The following is a 21850-nucleotide window of genomic DNA, read 5'->3' as shown; positions in this document are numbered from 1 at the left end:
GTATCCATGATCTGGCTGAAGAGCCGTAGGGGGTACGCAGGCCGGTTGCCAGGGCTGGTTGCTCTCGGTGCAGCAGAGCCAGCTGGGCTGGGCTGGAACCGCGAGGAAATGGGGCTGTTCAGTGCCCTGGTCACTCCGGGGTCACCCCCAGTGCAGAGATCAGCCTCAGGGAGATCGGGGCCACCTCCGAGCAGGACATCGTCTTCTCGCCTCTCTCCACCCCCATTCTTCTCTGCCCCACCGAGCTCCCTGCGGCTGTTGGGCAGGTGGATTTAACAGCAGCCCCGCCCCGGCGCTAGACAGGGCGGCCCGTGGGGTAGTTGCCCGGCTGGCTGGCGGGGAGAGGCGCCCAGGCGGGCTCGGAGGGGCAGAGGAGAAGCACTTAGATCAGCTGGGCCACACGTCGGTCCGGGCATTTCCCTTGCTCCACAGACGGGGCGGCCTAGCAGCAGCCAAGTGCCCCCGGGTAGGAAGGAGTCGGAGGCCCCGGTTATAAAGTGGCTTCTTCTCCCCTAGGCAGAGCGCGGCTGCTGCAGCAGCGGGGTCGCTCCCTGTAACGTGGTGTCTCCCCTTCCCCACAGGTTCCCTCCTCTCACCTGCGGCTCCAGCCATGGCCCTGTTCCTAGCCGCGGATCCTGCCTCCAAAGACCGGGCTTACGCGGGAGAGACCCTCCGGACCAGCCCGGGGGACATCGCCGCCTATTACCCGCCTCTCCTGCCCCCCGCCCAGTACCTGGAGGCGCTGGGGCGCCCTCCCGACCTCTTCCACCCCCTCAAGTCCCTGGGGAGGCTGCTCGCCACGTCCCCGCCTCTGGCCCCCTTCGGCTTCGCCGCGATCCCGGCATTTCTGAGCCGGCCCTCGGCGCTGCAGGGCGAGCGGCTTTGCGACACGCGGCCCCTCTGGGCCTTCTCCGGGCAGGTATCGCCGCGCAGCAGCAGCAGGGCCCCGCCGCCGGACCCTCCAGAACTGCCCAGCCGGGCAGGCGAGGTCTTCTCCTGCCCCTCCAGGAAGGGCGGAGCGGCAGCCGCCAGCCTGCCCAGCGCCCAGGCAGAGCCCTGCCGCCCCTACCGCTTCAGCCAGGAGGATCTGCGCGCCGTGCTGTACGGAGCGGTGCGCGGCGCTGCGCACTCTGCCGCGGGGCCGCCGTGTCCGGCTGCCAGCCCGGGTAAGGTGCCAGTCACTTCGGGGGAGCGCGTCCCCATGGGCCCCGAGTCCACCCCCCGCACGCTGCTCGGCTCTTTGCATGGACCCGGACCCAAGCCCGAGCTCCCGGGGAATCGCCTCCTGGGAGCCCAGAGCCCAGCCCGGCCGGAGGGGTCACAGCTCCCCGGGTAGGGCTCGGCCCTGGCCTGCAAACACCGTTCTGCCCCGCCGGACCGGGCTCCCCCCATCACTGCCTGCAGCTGTCCCGTGCAATGTGGGGGTGGGACAACCGGCTCGCCTGGGCTAACCAGGGGGTCCTGTTCTGTTCGCAGGAGATACCGAGTCTCCCGCTCCGCTGCTGGACAGAGAGTCCCTCCAGTTACCCGAAGGTAAGTCGGACCGCAGGGCTCAGGTGCATCAGGACGCGCTTGCTGAGCTCCTGATCAGACCGCCCGTATTTCTCTCTTCCTCTCTCCCTCCAGGTTTGTCGGTGCTGCAGACGCTGCACGGGGAAGTTCTGCAGCTGGGGGTGTTCTGCACCCACCTCATCCCCAGGGGCGTCCGCTTCGGCCCTTTCCAGGGCAAAGTGGTGAACACCAGCGAGATCAAGATTTACGATGACAATTCCTTGATGTGGGAGGTAGATGGGCGCACCCTTAGGACATCACACTGGCTCGGCCATTGCATCGAAAAAGGCTCTTTGGTGCCTTGCTACTTGGGGTGGTGGTTTTGTCCTCAACACCTGCAGAAACATATGGAAAGAAAATAATCAAAGCCTTGATCCAGCCCCCACTGTAACCTTTCCGTTGACTTGAATGAGGAATCCCAAAGAGCAAGGACATGTTTCATTGCCCATATACCGGCTTTATTCGTGCAGGGATCCATGTAAATTGGGTACAAACGGGTTGTACGGGGGAAGGTTTCTAACACCCGAAGTGCTAGGAAACCTGACAGGTTTCTTTCCCCATGTTTTACCCAGATTTTCGAAGATGGTCGCTTGAGCCATTTTATAGATGGGAAAGGAGCCTCGGGAAACTGGATGTCCTTAGTAAACTGCGCCCGGTTCCCAGAGGAGCAGAATTTGACAGCTATTCAGTGCCAAGGCCAAATATTTTACGAAAGCTGCAAAGAAATCTTACCCAACCAGGAGCTGCTGGTGTGGTATGGAGACTGTTATCTGCAGTTCCTGGGCATCCCCATCAGTCTGAAAGGGGCAACAGAAGGAAAGGGACCCCAGCAACAGCCAGAAGGTCAGTGCCTGCACAGGTCCCTGTGGAAAGGGTTGTTACCATTTGTCCGTGGACCTGTCGGTTCTTTATCAATGCCAGTGATTATTTCGTTGTGATTATAATCACAGAGCTGCTCCTGTTCTGAATATTTCGTTTCGCGTTTGCTTAGAACAAGACCATCTAAAGTGAGTTGCAGATTCCATTTGTGTGAGAATCTCTGTTGCCTATTTCCATTTATTTTACATGAATTTCAGTCTCCGATAAATAAATTAAGCCTTTTCCAACCTTTTCAGGGGGTGACAAAGTTCTGCTTCCAATTCAGGGCGGAAACTTGCTACACGATTTAGTTTAAATAGCACCATTAGATTAAAGAAAATTAAAAGTCAAGGAAAAGGATCCATCCTTCCATTCCTTTACTTATTTGTTCAAATCTTAAAATCCTGAGGCAGAAATTCCCCGGAGGGGCTGAGAAGGCTGAATATTTATGACCAGGCTAGCTACGGGCTCTGCGCAAAAGTTCTCTGTTTGAAAACATTTGCAACCGACTCAGATCGCAAAACAGACTTGAAAAACCAACAGCCAGCTCCCCAGACTTCACGCCGTTTACTTCGGGGTTGCAGTCTTATTTGTATTGTGAACAAAAGATGTAATTAGCACATAAAATCCAAGTGTTCTACAAAATGGTGATTTCTGCCCGCAAAGAACTTGGAAGCTAAAGTAACTCGTGGTCGGGGAATATGGTCCCATTCTTGATCTCTTTAAAATCAGTGGCCCAAAATTCCCCCATTGGCTATAATCGGCAAAAGAGGACCCTGAATCAGATTCATATTTAAACGTTCTGGCTCACTTGCCCACACACATTTTCATACCGTTTTGATCTTCAGTTGTAATTTTCACATTCACATTCTTCATAAAGGGGGCAGACGGTTTACACAGTAATCAGATAGTGCCAGGAAAGATGTGGTGTCAGAGAAGATGCTGTCTTGTGGGGAAGACAGGATTCCAACGCGAATAAATAAAAGACATCAGTTTTAGGTAGCAACACTTTCTTCTGTAGAAAACATGTTGCATTCATGTGTATACATATGTTAGAATGATACTATACGAAAGTATCAGGGAATCAGACTCACTGAAGAAAGGTTCAGTTGACTGCAGCAATAACAAACAAAGTGATTCTGTGGATACTAAGTATCTAGTAATTGTGTCATTCTAAGGTTGCTTAACCCTGACAGAGGATTTCATTTTAAGGCTTGACTCAAGAATACTATTTTCGATTTGTAACCATGGGAGGAATTGATATTGAAATACTTTTGTCATACGGAGGAAGCCAAGGAAATTGTTAGAATTTGTTTAAAATACAGTAGAAACTTCGAGTCTAAAACAAAAATACACACTTGTGTAGTACATAATTGATATGACTTTTAAAACTTCAAGCAACATATGCAAATTGATTTTTAAGTGGAAAATGAAACACACATTACCAGTACCAATATTAATAAGTATAGAACCAAACTAATGATTTATCATGGGTGTGTGTGGGGGGGGGTTGTTTTATGTTGCAAAAATCAGGTTTGCTTTGTCAGATATTCATGTGCAGTAGTTGTTTTACTTCGGGGTGTGCATTCAGACAGGAAATGGAGATCTCTGTTTAGAGGAAAGGGACAGAAGGAGGTGAGAGCCTGATCTCATTGAAGTCAATGGCAAACGCCCAGTGATTTCAGTGGGGCCAGGATTTCATTCAAGAAATATTTGTCTGCGCCACACTCTTGTAAATCTGCTATAATGTAAGAACACAAAAAGGAAATCCAGGAAGGTGCTTAGCAGACTTCAGTCTAGTTTGTAAACTCCATTGTATTTTTCTAACTATGTTGTAATTCTTGTTTACAATTATTGCAATTCTAAAAAGCTACAATTCTCCTTGGTTGGGTTCCAGCTCAGAAAGACAATGACATTTGAAACTGACAGCTATTTACCTCGAAGTATTTAAGTGATGGTACTTTCCCTTGTGTTGCACAGAATCTGGTGAGAGTTACAAATGCGAGAGATGTGGCAAGGTATTTGCCTACAAATACTACAGAGACAAACATCTGAAATACACTCGCTGCGTAGATCAAGGAGACAGAAAATTTCCTTGCCATCTTTGCAACCGATCCTTTGAAAAGAGAGACAGACTGAGGATCCATATTCTGCATGTCCATGAGAAACACAGACCTCACAAGGTAAGGATTGCATCTGGTTTGGTTTATTCCTCTCTCCCAAGTTTTCCTCTCACGCTATGGGCGATGGTTCCTGTATGAAATCTAGGAGCAAATCCAAGGAATTGCCCTAGACACCTCAATCCCAAATGACAGTTGTAAATTACAATCCCTCTAGGATGCTTAAATGCTGACATTTAAAGAACATGTAGAAGCAGCAAAGAGTCCTGTGGCACCTTATAGACTAACAGACGTATTGGAGCATGAGCTTTCGTGGGTGAATACCCACTTCGTTGGATGCCATCCGGATGTCATTCACCCACGAAAGCTCATGCTCCAATAAGCTGTTAGTCTATAAGGTGCCACAGGACTCTTGCTGCTTTTACAGATCCAGACTAATAGGCTACCCCTCTGATATTTGAAGAACATGTACACCTTGAAAGCATATCACCTGCTAGTACAATTCATATCACACCATGAAAGTACCTCAGCAGGGCTCCCTTTACAATGTGAACTCACCCAATGCTGGGGTAGTTTGCAATGGACAAGATCTGAAAGGGAAGTCAGTGTCTTTTAGGGTGACCAGATGTCCCGATTTTATAGGGACAGTCCTGATACATGAGGACTTTTTCTTATATAGGTGCCCATTACCCCCCCACCCGCTGTCCTGATTTTTCACCCTTGCTATCTGGTCACCCTCAGTGCCTTCCCAGTGAGACAAGCACAGGGGCGGCTTTATGTTTACTGCCGCCCTCAGGACGACCGACACCCCCACCTCCTTTGAATAGCATCCACCCTGCTACGAGGAAGAGGTGTGTGTGAGAACCACGTATCCCTTTAAGGGTTACCATGGTTTGTAGGCTGTTTTGCTGCTTTTCTCTGTGAATTCCCAGCTCTGTTCCGCTACAACCGCCCCTCTTGAGGAGCAGGGAGTTTTAAAGTTTGAGCTGGCACCAGCCGCTCCGAATTAAAGCAATCGAGCAAGGACAGTTTCGCCGGCAGCGAGGAGGCTGCAGCTCCGGCTGCTCCGAAAGCCAGGCACGCAAAGGAAAAGCAGGAGTACAGGGGGTTCTCTGTGAGGCGGGGCGTTTTTCTCTTGCCGATTATATTTGTCCCAGTTAGGAAAGTCTGAGGGCTCAAGTTAGCAAGAGTGTCCGCCAACTCACTTCCCTTCCTACATTAATCTAAACCCTCGGCATGGTTGTGTGAACTGTTGTCATGGGAATGATCATACGGTTGATGATTTGTTTGTTTGGAGGCTGAGAGCAAGTAGCATGGAGGATTACAGAGATGATCCTACCAGGAAATAGTCCATCCTCCTAAGAGGACGAATACTAGCACCGATCTGTATCATCACAGACTATTACACTTCCTGACTCAGGGGCTTCCCGTGATTTCTGCGTGTTTGTATCCAAGGGGACTCTAGCTGTAGCTTTGGGACTCTGCTTTCTCCTCATTTCAGCTAGGTACTTTAAACAAGAAGGTGGCAAAGGTTTAAATCTAAGTATCCAGAATATTCTGTTATGGGAGCAAACATATGATGTGATATTTGGCCAGTCTCCACCAAATACCCTTCTTTGGGCATAGGTTTCTCTCAGATGCACTGGCAATGTAAAAACAAGGAATTTTCACAACTGCTCAGCCAGGATAACCACCTGAATTTTGATGTGACACAACAGAGTATGTAATATTTCAACAACCTCTTACTTTCATATGAGCTGAAAGATCATCCTGACTATTTCACAGTTCCTCCTGAAATAAAGTGAGCTTCCCAGGGAAGGTTATTATAGCTAGATCAGCAATATTTCAATGTAGAAACAGTACAGAAATAGTATCACACGGATTTAGAAATAGGGATTAGAGATTTAGATTAAAATGTGAGTTTATTAAATAAGAGTTTTGGAATGTTCTGTCATATGGTTCATTCGTTCTGTCTTTCATGTGAATTTTTCTTCTGCATGCAATGCAATTCACATTAGATGTCTAAACAGAAATGTCTTTCTTTCTGTTTAGACATTTAATGTGAATTGCATGCAGAAGAAAAGATATTGCAGGCCAAATCAGCAGAATGAAGACTCCATTGTGCATAGACTTTACATTCAGTTAAGTCAGAGCATGTTTTTAATGCAAAGGCTATATCCTGAGACTATATATTTTTTAAAATTTCTAATTTATTTTAAAAAATTACTCTGGTCATCACCAGTCCTGGCTGAGTTTATTTAATATTATGGATAAGAATTTCACGCATGCAGATCATAACTGAACATTACAATTCATGTTGAAGTCCATGCCAGTTTTTCAATACACTCAATAAGCTTTGAGTTGGGCTCTGTTCTATCACAGGCAGCTATAGAATATGCACCACATTATTCAGATTGTTACTTATTTTTTTAAAAGGAGGGCAGTGATCTTTCAATGTAACTATGTGAGTGGGAATTCTGAAGACCGAATGCTCTTAGGACTGAGCTGGATAGTATAATGAAAATTTTTTTTTAAAGATATCAAAGTGGTCTTTTTTCAAAAATGAAAATTTAAAAATATATTTTTGGATTTTTTAATGACAATATTTATTACTCCATTACCATGATTGAAATAGTGGCAGAAAAATGTTCACTTACCAAAAACACAGGTTTTCAGGGAGGAGGGAGAGCTCAGTGGATTGAGCATTGGTCTGCTAAACCCAAGGTTGTGAGCTCAATACTTGAGGGGCCATTTAGGGATCTAGGGTGCACAAAAAAAACCCAACACACCTTAGAGACAGTACTTGGTCCTGCTAGTGAAAGCAGGGGACTAGACTCAATGACCTTTCAAGGTTCCTTCAAGTTCTGTGAGATAGGTATATCTCCATATAATTTTTTATTAAAATTTAATTTAAAAATATTGAACATTTTTGGAAAAATGTAAAATGGGTCCATTTTTAATACCACAACTTGGAAATTGCCTATGCTTTTACATTTGTTTTTGATCAGCTCTAATAAATATACATTAAAACATTTTGCCTCTTATGAGTTAAATTAGTTATATTATATTTGTGTGTGTGTGTGTGTGTGTGTGTGTGTGTGTGTGTATCTATACATCACATAGACATCTCTGTATCATTTTCAACAATTATTGGCTTGTGCTCCGACAGGAAATCCTTCGCTATTGTGTGTTTGTGTTAACTTTGTTTTCCCTCTAGTGCTCAGTATGTGGGAAGAGTTTTTCACAGTCCTCCAGCCTGAACAAACACATGAGGGTGCACTCTGGAGAGCGGCCCTACAAATGTGTGTACTGTAACAAGGTAAAGGAAAATCAAATCGTCTTGAGAACTTGCTTTCTCCCATAGCTTACCTGTAGATTTTCAGTACAGCACAGTGTGACCGGGTGCTTTTCTTTGTACTTCTTTTTAATTATTTTTTTCTACTTCAGGTACTATGAGCCTCTTTTTATAGGTTTTTCAAACCACCCAAAGAAAAGAATCCACAAATTGGCTAAAATTATTACTTTGTTTACTTAATGAGAACTGTTTTTGAAAAAGAAAGTGGAAGTGATGTGGGACGGATGGTTCTCTGGCTCAGGCTCTGGACTAGGACTCAGGTTTAGTTCCACCTTTAACTACAGATTCCCTGTTTGACCTTGGGTAAGACCATTCATCTACCTTGTGCCTCAGTTCTCCATCTGCAAAATGGAGTTAGTAATAGGTCCTTACCTCACAGGAGGGAGGTATGAGGATTACATCTATCAGTGTTTGTGAGAGGCTGAGACACTATGGTAGATACCTAGACAGAAACGTATGGTTTGAACCACTTCGTGGGTCCTTATTGGCTCCCCTTCAGAATCAAGTAGTACTTGAGCTTATTAGCGCTGCTTGAGGAGTAAGATAAACTTGGTCTGCTCCACAGGCCTGATCCTGCAACTCTTATTCAGATGAATAATACTGACATTGAAGTCAGTGGGGCTATGTGTGAGTAAAAATTACTCACATGTTTAAGGTTTCAGAGTGGTAGCTGTGTAAGTCTGTACCAGCAAAAACAACGAGGAGTCCTTTGGCACCTTAGAGACTAACAAATTTATTTGGGCATAAGCTTTCGTGGGCTGGAACCTACTTCATCGGATGCATGAAGTGAAAAAGTTTTGTATGAGGCATCTGTACACAGGCAGTTCTTTGAAAGAGCCAATTAGAAAACATGTGTTGTGTAGCTTTGTTTAAAAACCTCTGCTTCTAGTACTGCTCCTGCTAATAATCTAACCACTTCCTTCCATGGCTTGATATGACAAAGATGCAGCTAGAAGGAAGAGTTGTTACTGATCAGAGCTTGGATAATACATTTTTGTGGAAAAACCCATGGAAGGAAGCTTTAGGGAGGAAATTTCTGTTCCTTTCCTATTGTTCCATCAGGATGTGTGTGGGGTCTGTGTCTCATGAAATAGGCAACTGAAATTTGGTGATCTTCAGGGATCTATGCATGGGCGCAGGAAGTAGGAGTGTGAGGGTTGCTGCAGCATCCCCAGGTTTTATGTGGGGTCCCAGCTGCGCATGCTGGGTCCCAGCTGCTGGCCCTGTGCCTGGGGTTCCACTCCTGACCCTGTGCCTGCCCTCTGCTGTGGCCCCAGCCTTGGCCCCTTTTCCCCTGCCCCTCCTCCCGGAGGCTTGGGCCTGCTCCTGGCCTCAGCTTGGGAGGGTGGGGGGCACAGTCAGGGGTAAGGGGGTATGAGGTAAAAAGTTTGGGGATAGTTTTCTTGCTTTCAGCACCCCCACCATAAAGAGCATTTCAGTGCCACTGGATCTGTGTGAGGTCAGGCCCCTCCACGTGCAGTTTCTCTGCTCCTGATGGCCTCCCATTCCTTATCCTGTTCTGGCAGCAGCAACTCTGCGGACCTCCTGAGAAGCTGTGTGGAAAAGATATAGTCTGGCTTTATTGCTTTTCTGCCTAACCTGTGTGGGACTGGAGCCCTTACACATTCTCCCCGACTCTTTTCCCCGTCCCTGACCTCCTCACAACCTGCTTGGTTCCTACCCCTTCCTCTAGCACACCCTGGACCCAGGGTACATCTGCCAGTGGCATCTGGGAAGGGGAGGATGGTGCTGTGAAGGCAACTGATCGCTCCTTCCTCATGGAATGGGGACAGCTGCATGTAAATGATCTGCTCTGGGCAGAACTGCATCTGGCTTGAAATGTTACATGAACATTGTTAGGACTCAGGATGCTCAGGGACAGTCTGTCCTGTCTGTGGTTTGCAGAAGTCTCAGCTGAAATACCTGATATACTTTTAATATGAGGTTACTTTTGTATACAAATTGTTGCAAACAGGTGTAGCAGTCTGACTGTCTCCTGCTGCAGCAACGAATCTCCTGGGGTAGGTTTTGTCTGTGTTCTACTCTCCCAACCTCTTGTGTGAAGTGAAATTTCATCATTAACTTGCTGGTCATGAGTGCAGATGGCGGGGCTTCTACCAGAGTGAGGGACTAGATCTTTCTGTGTAGTGTTGGACTTCTTTCAGCATTGAGCTCTGGCAGTCCCAAACGGAGTCCCAGATCAGACTAGGGCTATGTCTACACTACCACTTTTATTGGTATAACTTATATTGCTCAGGGGTGAGAAAAAAACACTCCCCAAGTGACATAAATTACACTGACAGAAGCACTGGTGTGGCCAGCACTGTGTTGGCGGGAGATGCTCTCCTGCTGACATAGCTATCACCGCTCACTCGGGGATGGGAGAGCTCTCTCCCATTGGCATCTACATAGGAGATCTTACTGCTGCACTGGTACAGTTGTGTCGCTGGACGGTGTCTAGTGTAGACATGGCCTAGATCCCTAGTTCTCAGACTGTAGGATGCAGTTCTCCCAGGGAGTTGCCAGTAGATTTCTGAGGTAGTGCAAGTCTCTCTTCTTAATTCTCTACATTCCAGAACATTAGTTGCTCTTCCTAAACTCTCATCATTTCTCTTGCCTCCCCTAACTTACTGCTACTGTGCTCCAAAGTAACCTTGCTTTTTCTGGCTCAGCCAGTGCAGCTGCAGCCTTCAGATGAGGAAAGAGAGGCATGGAGAAATTCAGTAACTTGCTCAAGGTGACAGTGGAAGACTGTGGCAGAGACTGATGCAGAATTGAGGTTACCTGACACCCAGTCCTGTTCCTTAACAAGAGCTTTCCTCCTTTCTCTGTATAATATATACCCCCAAGCTCCTTTGCAGTCTGAGTATCAAATCAAATGATCTAGAGGTGCAGCTCTGCTTGGAAAGCAATGGCTGTTGGTGGGTAGGTGAAGAAGGGATTTGTGGGTAATGCAGCTACACCAGTTTATAGCACCTGAGGAGATAGCCAATGTTTTTCTTGTGGGTGGGTGAAAGGGTAGTTATTTGTTATGTTCAGTTGATCCTGCTGGTCTGTTAGAAGTGCTCCCCTGCTATCAGTCGCTTGTCTACATGCCCTGTTTGGATTCGTGAGGCACTATTTGCTGTATGTTAAGGAGGACAGCTAAGATCTGATTAGAGCAGAAAACAGCAGTGGGGCCTTTTTCCACCAACCTCTATGAAGAATAAGAGTAAGGTGGGAGAATGTATAAATATGCTGAAGGCATGTTCTGTGAGTAAGGGACAGAGAGCAGGGTTGGGAGCTGTTTCCTTCAAGGAAAGGAATAAGGAATGTTGGGTGGTAGAGAAGGAACAAAATTAGTTAGGCTAAGAAAAAAAAGAGAGAGAAAAATGAGTCCCCTTAGTTCTGGTGCGCTGAATTCCAACCCTTTATATGCGAGTACCAAAAAGGTAGCGTTAGCAGTGGTAACACAATCATTTCTTTGCTTTTATGAATTTAAATGAGACCCTTTACAGAAATAGAACCTAGATTTCTTTTGTGTGGGTTAGGTTCTTGAAAACAAACACTGGAACAAGGGAACTGGGGTAAAAAACCCCAATGTCTAATAAATACACAGCTGATTAAAGATGTTATTGACCTGACCCAGCCTCCTTTGACACATGGAAAATATATGCTGGTGTCTTCCAGTCAGAAATGGTTCCATTATAACCAGTAAGCCGGATTTTCTTCCCTTGCTAGTGTAACGAGTCCACTGACTTTTGGTGGCGTTAGCTCTGACCTATGCTCACTGGGGTAGGGGACATGGGAATCAGCCCCTGAGAGTCCTGCTTCTATGGCTTCATTTCTGAATGAGCAGAATAATCTAAGGGCTGTTCCAGCAATGGAGATTCTGTTGCCCTTCTGATGGGGACCAGATTGACTAAGGTGTCAGTATCGGGCTAACCTTCCTATGTGTGTCTTCAGTGCTGGGCGGGGGTGGACCCTCTAGGAGATCATTTTCTAGACAATTGTCTAACCACTTTTAAACTCTTTTCTCCCCCTCTCCGTGCCGGCCACCTCTTCAGGCATTCACGGCCTCCAGCATCCTGCGCACTCACATCCGACAGCATTCAGGAGAGAAACCCTTCAAGTGTAGACACTGTGGCAAAGCCTTTGCCTCCCATGCGGCCCATGACAGCCACGTGCGGCGCACACACAACAAGGACAAAGGCTGCACTTGCACCGTGTGTGGCAAGAACTTCCTGGAGCAGGAGGAATTCCGATTCCATATGAAGTTCCACGCTGCTCTTTAGCCAGCAGCCCTGCATTTGGAGCTGCGTGGGTGTGTTTGGTGTGTACGTTTCAGAAGATAAAATTCACCCTTGTGCCGGAGAAGAGCCCAGGGCCTAGGCATCATTTACATCCCCTCATGGGTGGCTTGAGTGGTGCCTTGGCCTTGTGCTGGAACCTCCACAGGGTGCATGTCCCCTCCGATAAACGTCATATGTGAGCGTGACCATGAACGTTTTTGTGCTTCCAATGTGATGTCTCCATGGACCATCCAGAATGATGTACAGAAACACCGTTGGCTGTGTTGTTACCAGGTGCGTTTTGTAAAACCAGTGTAGTCCATGTTTAATTTTGGGGCTCTGCTCCAGTTCTGAAGCTTATTTTCCCCTATTAACCGGTTATTATTTTATGAAGTGTATCATTCCAGCCATTATGATGCACGTAATGCACAAGTCTATTTTTGTGAATGAATGTGAGCTGGTTCTGATGTGTATTGCCTGTTCAAGTAGGGCACGTGTGTTTCTATGCATTTAGTCCCTTTTTTTCAGTGACATTGGCTGAGAAAAATGCCGGGGACATCCTGTTGGGGCTAGACCATTCCATGCAGAGGCAGAGTGGAGCCCACATATCCCAGGAGGAGCAGCAGGAGACAGTCTGCTTCAGGAAGGTAGCTCCCAGGCATGTAAAGGGTGCCTGCTTGCTACTAAATAGTGATGGGTTACAGCACAGTGGCCACTCAGCTCTGCTGGCTAGTGCAGGTTGGGGATGGAGCTATGGTTTTGCCTCCTTTCCATCTCTTTAGGAGAGTAGGGTGGAGGCAGGCCCTGAGCTTCCCAGATGCAATTCTGCTGCAATTTTGCTGGCTCTTGCATGAGCCAGTCACATAACTGGGATAAGGCTGCATACAGCTTCTGCTCTGTGCACCCATATAAGGCATGTGTATCCAGCAACTAGATACCCATGGCTGTGCCAGCCAACTCCTGCTCATGGATCTCAGGCTGCAGGGCTGTGTCATTGCTTTGTAGAGTTTTGGTCTTGGATTGGAGCCTGAACTTTGGGACCCTCTCATCTTGCAAGGTGCTAGAGCCTAGGCTCCAGCCCAAGCCTTCAAGTGAATGAAACAGCCGTGCAGCCTGACCCCTGCAAGCCCAAGTCATCTGGCACAGGCCAGCTGCAAATTTTTCTTTGCTGTGTAGATACATCCATAAGGGCCAGGCACACTGGCTGCAGTTCTTTTATGTCAGTACTTTCCCTTGTTTGTATGGCAGAGAAATGTTCTATTACATCAGACCATGTCAAGGCAGGTAGCATCTGTGAAATCCTTTACCTCTTGTGCTGTTCTGTATAGGGATCACTTGGATCCTGACACTGAAATCTGTATCCTTTTATACTTTCTCATTTTGTGTGCTTACTGCATTATTATTATGGCGCTGCTATTGGGTGCTTGGGTTGTTTGTTATTTTTAGTGTAATTCAGGTATAACAGAGTTTATGAAAACCCAGTTGTGCTACATTATCAGAGTCCCCTATCTCAGTTACAGCAAAGGGCATATTGGTTTAAATATAAGCTCTGAGGTACAAGATGGGCCCAGGAGTTCTTGATGTTGTTAGTTTTGAGATATATGCACTGAGGGTCAAATCTCACAAACTATCTGATTGCAGAATTCCCACTGGAGTCAATGAGAGTTCCACATCCTGAGTGAGGACCTGAAGACTTGATCCTCCATTTCCTATTGATGTTGCAAATTGAGGTTTCTTCAATCCATCATTGATTTTTCTTAAGCAAAATTGAAGCCTTTGTTTATATAATTCTAAATGACCTCCAGGGGAGCTGTTGGGTGCTGTTAAAAAACCCACTTATTTAGGCAGCTAAGTATGGATTTAGGATATTTACTTCAGGTTCCTATTTTTAAAAATCTTGGCCTTATGTGTGTGTGTGTTTCTTTTAGTCCTTTTCATACCTCTTGAAACTAAAGAAGGGCCCAAACTAAAACCTGAGATCTGCTCCCTTACTACTTCTTAGGTGTGTTGCAAATCTGAACCTGGATCCTGATCTGAGTTTTACTAGTGGCCTCTGAACCAATCACCCTTGATCAAAAAGATCCCAAACTTTGCAGAGTCCAAAATCCAGATTATGCAGCCACATAAAGTGAAATCCAAAATCCTAACAGAATTCTTTTTCTCTCTTAAACACACAGCGTGAAATCCAGTCTGGCATAGGGGCTCAGCAAAAGGCATATGCACTAGTTATGTCCTGCTGAAGCTGGGGGGTGCAGCAGCCTTGTGGTAGCCCTTTGCACCAGTATGAATTTCACCCACAGATTACCTGTGACTGGGAAGCTGCAATTCTTTCTTTTACTTTTTAAAGAAAAACAAAGAGAATTGAAACTTTTGTTTAAAAACCTCTTCCCAGCCCAGTAAGGATTTACATGGACTTTGCACACAAATAATGGAGAAATATGGATCACATTTTGAGCCTACAAATCTTGACTGTGTCCTTTTTAGTCACAGAGCTAGAAAAATGTTGCTTGCTTGTTTCATTACACTAGCCAAATAATATGTATATATTGATTTGCACTAATATTTCTATTTATTGTTGCACACTCATGGTTTTCAAGGATAAAAATCTTGCAAGGAATATTTATAAAATGATTTAATTGTAAATGAAATATTTAGGTTCAGCATTAGTTAATATGTAGGCAATCTAGTCAATAAATATTGTATATATGTGTAGGGGAAAGCGGATGAAGGTTTTGTTCGTTTTGGAATATTTTGCACATATTTTGGTACCAAAGATGCTGATAGCATAGAAAGGACACATTAAGAGCCTAAGTGCTGAATTGATGAAATTCCCTCCCATGCAGACAGCCAGCACGGAGCTCATACATTACTCAAGTCATGCTGAAGTATAGTTGGGGGGTTTATATGGGACTTCACTTGCTGGCCCTCTACACAGAGGTGATTTTCACCCTTGTAGAGAACTCCCATGCACAAAAATGGGAGTTTGGCGTGTGAATAGCTTTTGGTGCAGGCCCTTAATTAACTCAGGATTCTATGAAATCATCAGCTACCTCAGCAATGAACCAAATGTGTCTGACTTACTAAGAATTAGCTAGAAGTGCTGTGAAATGCATACAGATAGTTTCCCGGGTAGGTAACGCTCACCATCGCACATATGTGAGGATTATTTATGGAACTGTGGGGCCTCATTGTTTGTAGTCCTTTAGTTGTCTATTCTTTCCTCTAGTAGAAAGTTACACTTCATATGAAACCACAAGCCGTGGTTTTGAAACTCTGCTATTGTGCAGTTTTATCAAACTGTGAAGGGGAATGCGATTCTGATTGTAGGTGTCCTGTCTGTTATATTGCATTTCGAGCCTATAAATCTGTGGTTTTATGTTAATTATTAAGAATGCTACTGTGAGATTAATGCAGAAAGAACTCAAACTAAATAAATACTATGAGGTTCTGGCTTTCAGAAGAGGGCTGCAGAGTTTTTCCATTTGATTGGTAATACACGTATTTACATTCTAAATCTTTATACCGAAATATAAAACGAAGCAATTGACATCTTGGCAAACTCAGCTAAATGCATCTTGAGTGTAAATCACACACCCCTAATACAGCTGGAGCAGCTGGTCTCTGTGCTGGGAATTAAGGACTGGCTAGATGGCAATTGGCTTCAATGGGAGGTGAGGCTGCCAAGCACTTTACAAGAATGGTCCTAAATGGATATGCCTGAGTTCTGACCACTGAATCATAGATCCAGCTCCCTCCCCCTTGTGAATCATGTGATGATCCCAGGCTTATGCCAATAAAAGTCTTTTGCCATGCAGAAATATATGTGTGGAGAATCCCAGTTTTACCTGCAATTCCCATTGCACAACACCTGAAATGCAACTGTCTCTGGGACGGAGGGTGGCAACCGACCAATGCACTAGAGTGGAGACAAGGAAATAAAGCTGTGTGGCTCTGCAGAAGACAGCAAGCGTGAAAGTAGCTTGAATTGCTCCCTGAGTCCCAGGGTGGGACAGCGCTGTCAATTCTTAGTCTCTGCCAACGGAAATGCAACGATTGTCAAAGTAAGCATATGCATGTGTGTTGAGGTTCCTGCAGTGTAAAGCAGGAGAAAGATGAGGCTTATATTAGGGAATGCTCCTTTTACCTTCTGTAGTCTACGCATGTCCTGTTTGTGGACAATGTGCTAATGTTTCCTTCTGGAGGATTTAAATTGTAGAAGAATGTTTGCCCCTTCTGTTGAAATGCTGCTAGGGGCCTGGCAAATGAATAGCCCCAGACGGCTCAGCTGTGAATGGGATTTCATGTCCATGTATTGGGGGTAGGAGGTGGTGTGTTTGGGGAGGGGTGTGCTGCACTTTTTCATCTGGCATGTTCTCCGAAGGATCGCTTGCTGTAAATGTAGCAAGGCACTGCCATTAAAGCAGCTGTGCTCTTTGTCCAATTTAAGGGAGAATATTCATGACAAAGCTAACCTTAAAGTCTCAGGATCCTTTCTCCTGGGATTATCCCAGCTGTTAGATCCCTTTGCACCAAATAATTAAATTCTGCTAGCCATATCACAGCACTTCTATCCAGCTGCCTTAACAGAAACTAGGAGGAATCTTTGGTTAACATACAAAATTGTATGTTACATATCCATGCAGATCCTAGAGGTTGTTTCCAGTGAGTTCTCTTGTAGCAGGATTTGGCCCAAATACTGTAGCATCCTTTTAGCTCAGGCGAAATGACCATGGGACTTGACTTATCACACACAGCTTGTGGTGTTCTGACAATTTTTGCCATGTCTGTGAAGAGATGTGCCTGAAAATGGGAGGGGTTAGTCAAGTCATCACGATAAATCTAACCTTTGAGAAACTAATTGATTTAAGTGCTTTGCTTCATCTGTATAAAGGTATTTTAAATGTTAAATGGGAGGTGATCTAAATAGAAACCAGAGGGTGATGGCAATCTCAGCCATTCCCTTGGGTTTCAGGGGCAGGGGAGTGTATAACCTCTGAAAAGGCACAATATGAATGACAATAGAGAGACTACAACAATAATGTGGTCCTAAAGCTCTGCCTGACAAGTGCAACAAAACAAAAGCCACTCCAGTGACATCTGCTGCCCTTTGGCTGTGTCCAGCATGTTACCAAATGTTCAAATGCTTTTTTTTTCTTCAAAGCACTGTCCTGTATTCAGTGGGGGAAAGAGTGAAAGATGTAGGCAAAGTATCATGGAAAGCAGCTTAGTGAGTTACAGATAATGCAGCAAATATTGATTAAGGCAAACTGTTCATTTAACAAGGGAAATCATTTTACCTAGGGGGCCCAAGTGTGGGGTGTTCTCTCCACGTGACAGAAGTTACTCTGCAATCTCCTGTTTAGCCCTACAAACACTTGGAAACTTTCTCTCTAACAAACATGCTAACTATATCACTCTCTCTCACACACACACACACTAACGATATCACCCTCTCTCTCTCTCTCACAAACACCCTCTCTCTCTCTCACACAAAAAATTTCACCCACCCTGCCCAGCAGCAAATACAGAGGCAGTGGGAGACATACAACTGGTTTCCTATTGCTCTGCTGGTAGAGCAGCCTCAGGGCTGACAGTCCATATCTGCATTTCCATGCAGACTTGAACAGACCATCTAAGTCCTCCATTCAGCTGTCATCCATGTACCAAAACAAAACAATTTCTTTAGAGATCTTTCCCCCAATTCTCTCATAAGTGACCATGGGAAAGTAAAGAGACAAGGTGGGTGAGGTGATATATTTTATTTAATTATCTCACCCACCTTGTCTTGCTAATATCCTGGGACCAACACAGCTACAACTGCACTGCATACATGGAAAAGTAACGCACGAAATCACTGGCACATATTCAGGTGGAAACCCTCTACAAGGAAGAAAAATCAGGCTACAGATCCAGTGGGAAATGTCCCAGGTGTTAGTTTGATACCTAATTCAAAACCTGATTGTTGCTTTTAGAACAACCAAATCCCACAATAGCAAGTAGGTACCCAATGTACCTTCCACACCTGATTCCATGGCATTCCGATCACAGTAACTAGTGCAATACGGAAATGTGGATTAGATCAAATACATTCAATCTTCCCTCCCTGCTCTGCTACCTTCCCCCACCCCCGCCGCCAGTATTTAAAAACACAGGATTGGAGAAAGAGATGTTGATCCTCTAACCCCACCCTGATCCTGGCAGGATCAGTACCAGACATTCCACTGTGGAACCCCAGGAAGTACCTGGTGTAATGGTGAAAACTCTGTTACTGTCTGGGTTGTGTCACCTTGTAAGCCACTTAAGCCAAGATTTTAAAAAGTGACTAGTGATGTTGGGTGTCCACCATAAGACATCTTAAACGGGACTGATATTCAAAGGGTATGTGCCCAATACTTTCTGAAAAGTGGGCCCCTTTGAGGTGAGTCAGGTTGCCCCCCCCCTCCAATGTGAGTTATGCAGAATCACTTGAATATCCTGGCCTTAACTTTTCTGTTCCTCAGTAATATGGAGAAATAATACATAGCCCTTGTTTATACCAAGTTTCTTAGCACTAGTGTAGCTACATCAGTTTAGTCACACTGGTAAGAACCCCAAATGTAGCTGAGTGGGAAGCAGGTTTGCATTCCTGAGACTTACTACAGTTTACCTCAGTAATTTGCCAGAGTAAATCACACAAGTGCTAGCCCCATCTTGCACCAGATCAACCCAGCTACAAGGTGGGGGTCGAAACAGTATCTCTACATACATGAAAAAATCTTCAGTCTAGACAAAGCCTAGGGTCTGAGAGCCTCGGGGCAGGGACTATATCTGCTTACAGGTTTGTACAGCACCTCGTACAGTGGGTCCCTATTCTGACTGGCAACGGTGGATACTGCTGGACTATTACATTTTCATGCTGATCCTGTTTACCCTGCAGGGGACTAGCAGGACATCATTCAAGCCTTTGAGATTATGGATGGAAAATAGATCATCCTCACATTGCAAAGGGGACAGGGAGGGAAAGCCATTCGACTGCCACATAGGTTTGCAGACTAGTCAGCAGAGATGCAGGAGTTAGAAAAACACATTTCATGGATCAAAAAAATAAAATCTAAATTAGCCTTTCAGTAGTAGAGAACATTTCCTCTGTCCATGCCAGCTTACTGGATGTATTGCCACTGTCGGATTTAACTGGACCTATTTTGAAGCATCGCTCTAGAACCAAGGTCACTGTAAACATTAAAATCAATATTAAGCCAAAGAGGAAATGACCCCAGATTATAGTCAAACAATAGATCCAATTCAAAGATATGATCTCTTAGGTGACTTCAAGATAGCAACCCCATGAGAGGGACTGGGCTGAACTCATTCTGAGTGTAAGCCCAGTGAAGTCAATAGAGTAATATTGACCCAGTACATCTCTGTGATTTGCTGTACAGGGCAGCAGATAAGACACCAGGCCTTTTGGCAAGGTGGTAAGCACTGTACTCTGTGTGGTTTTAAGGGAGTCTGGCCTTTGTGCCTTACCTCCTCCAATCTGCTCCCAGTGCTGACTGGGGAATGATGACACTCCCTGGAGACTATGTGTTTGACCCACAGACTCGCTCTAAGTGGCTACCTGTCAATTTCCATTTCAGCCCCACCTTACTGTTTACAGGAGTGCTGACCACTAACTGACATATTACCTGTATTGATTCTCTAATAGCTGTCAAGGTGGAGAGAAAGACTATTCTAAGACAAGTGCTGAGCTCTTAGCTGAGTGGGATCATAAACGCCCCATTAAAGGTTTCATTCAATAACAATCTTTACTAAAGTAAATGGACATCAGTAGCCTCCCCCTCAAGCCTCCTAATGCAAGGGCCATTATAAAATGGGCAGGCAACACTGAAGCAGACTTATTTCTGCAGTATCAGTTTCAACATTTTCCAATGATTCCTTTAATGAAAAGCTGATTTTTTTTCAGGGTCATGAACCACCAAGGAAATAAGCAAAGCATCCATTCACCTTTTAGAGCTCACCAGTTCTCCTTATGGCTGATTTCAGCAACTACATCTGTCAGTATGTAATTACAGTTTAGAAATGCAGCACTGGGTAAGAAAGCCGGTAGCAGCATTAGCTGTAGTAGTAAATATTTATATTACAGTGGCAACCAAAGACCTCAGTCAAGATTAGTGCCCTATTGCGCTGAGTACTGCACAAACCCAGGAAAAAGACAATCTCTGCCCTGAAGGGTTTGCATCCTTCTCTAATATGCATCCACATTAAAAATATAGACACGGGATCAATGCTGGCCTAACTCTGCTCCCTCTGAAATCATTTAAGCAGCCAGACCAGTGCTGAGTGCTTTTTGAGCCTAGTGCATGGTGACCCTGATCCAAAACCCATCATAGTCAATGGGTGTGTTTTCACTGACTGCAATTAGCTTTGGGCCTTCGCTCAGCCCCACTAAGAAAATGTGTGTAAAGATTATTATATTTATAAGGCCATGTCTACACTACCATTTGTGCGGGCAAAACTTAAGTCGTTCAGGGGTGTGAAAAAAACACACCCCTGAGCAACATAAGTTTTGCTGGCATAAGTAATAGTGTGCACAGTGCTATGTTGGTGGGACAGCTTCTCCCGCCGACATAGCTATGGCTGCTGTGGAGGTGGTTGTTGTCAGAGGCTACCGGTATGGTGCTCTGCTCTCTCCTTGGTGGTATCACGCGGCTGCGTGTGTGTGTTCCCTCTGTGTGCTGCCCCAGCTCTGCGCAGATAGCTGACACAGCAGACCCGAAGAGAACCCCCAATGACCACAGAGTCTAGTAAGGTACGAAGGCACTTCAGCCAGGTTTATTGCCATATTGGACACAACGATAGTTCCCCTAGATTGTTACTCTAGTAAAAGGCATACTACTAATATGTGCCCACGGTCAATGGACTAGGCTCAGTTAGTGGTGGGACTTTCCACTGCCCCCTTGGCCAGACAAAGACATCGCCCCAGGGATGCATTCTTATACACAGGTACAAACAAGTTACACATCACTCCTGATGTATTGAGGTGCAACCCCTTTATGCAGTAAGGTACAACCCCTCTACGTAGTAAGGTGCCGTCTCTTACCTTGTACAGATTGGTTCGATCAAAACAACTCTATCCATCATATTACCCTTTTACCCCTGTCATTGGGATGGATCAGTCTGTTCCTTGTTATCTGTGTGGAATGTGCAAGTATGTGAATGTTCTGATCTCTAGTGTTCAGTACCTTTTAGGTACGTATCTTCTTGCAGCATCAGCCCTTTCCCTGCCAGCTTCTGTGAGCAGGGCCTGCCTCTGGCTCACAGCTTCACTTTGCTTTATGTTAGCAAAGTCTTGACCATTACTTTAGTTCAGGCCTTAGGCCTCATACTAGGCCTCTGATACCAAGGTTTACATCTTAGAGGCTCCTCTTACTACAGTGGTTTTATTGTGTCGCTAGGAGAGCTCTCTCCAGTAGGCATTGAGTGGCTACACGAGCGAACTTACAGCGGAGCAGCAGCATCGCTACAGCTGTGCTGCTATAAACCCGCTAGTGTAGACATGACTTACTCTGGGCTAGATTTCCCATTAGCCCTCTCTGGTGCCTGTAAGCATTAAGCTCTTTCCTTTCCTTGTCATCTTAAAAAAGACGTAAGAATCCTCTGAACAAAACTGTATCTCAGTTACCTGTCTGAAGACCACACAGGGGAAATGTCCACAG

The 21850-nt window shown here is 45.5% G+C and overlaps 1 protein-coding gene across 1 annotated transcript; it reads left to right on the top strand.

Annotated features, from left to right (window-relative positions):
• Positions 1 to 610: 610 nt before the first annotated feature.
• Positions 611 to 12158, top strand: PRDM14 (PR/SET domain 14). Its single transcript, XM_050939784.1, has 7 exons — positions 611 to 1166; positions 1477 to 1533; positions 1627 to 1784; positions 2124 to 2394; positions 4390 to 4592; positions 7747 to 7848; positions 11931 to 12158. The coding sequence occupies exons 1-7, from the start codon at positions 611 to 613 to the stop codon at positions 12156 to 12158; spliced, it is 1575 nt and encodes a 524-aa protein (XP_050795741.1).
• Positions 12159 to 21850: the final 9692 nt, after the last annotated feature.

Source organism: Gopherus flavomarginatus, chromosome 2 (assembly GCF_025201925.1).
Source record: "Gopherus flavomarginatus isolate rGopFla2 chromosome 2, rGopFla2.mat.asm, whole genome shotgun sequence".
In the NCBI taxonomy this organism is placed as follows: domain Eukaryota; kingdom Metazoa; phylum Chordata; order Testudines; family Testudinidae; genus Gopherus; species Gopherus flavomarginatus.
Note: the sequence above shows the minus strand (reverse complement) of the source record. Positions and strands in the feature narration are given on the sequence as shown.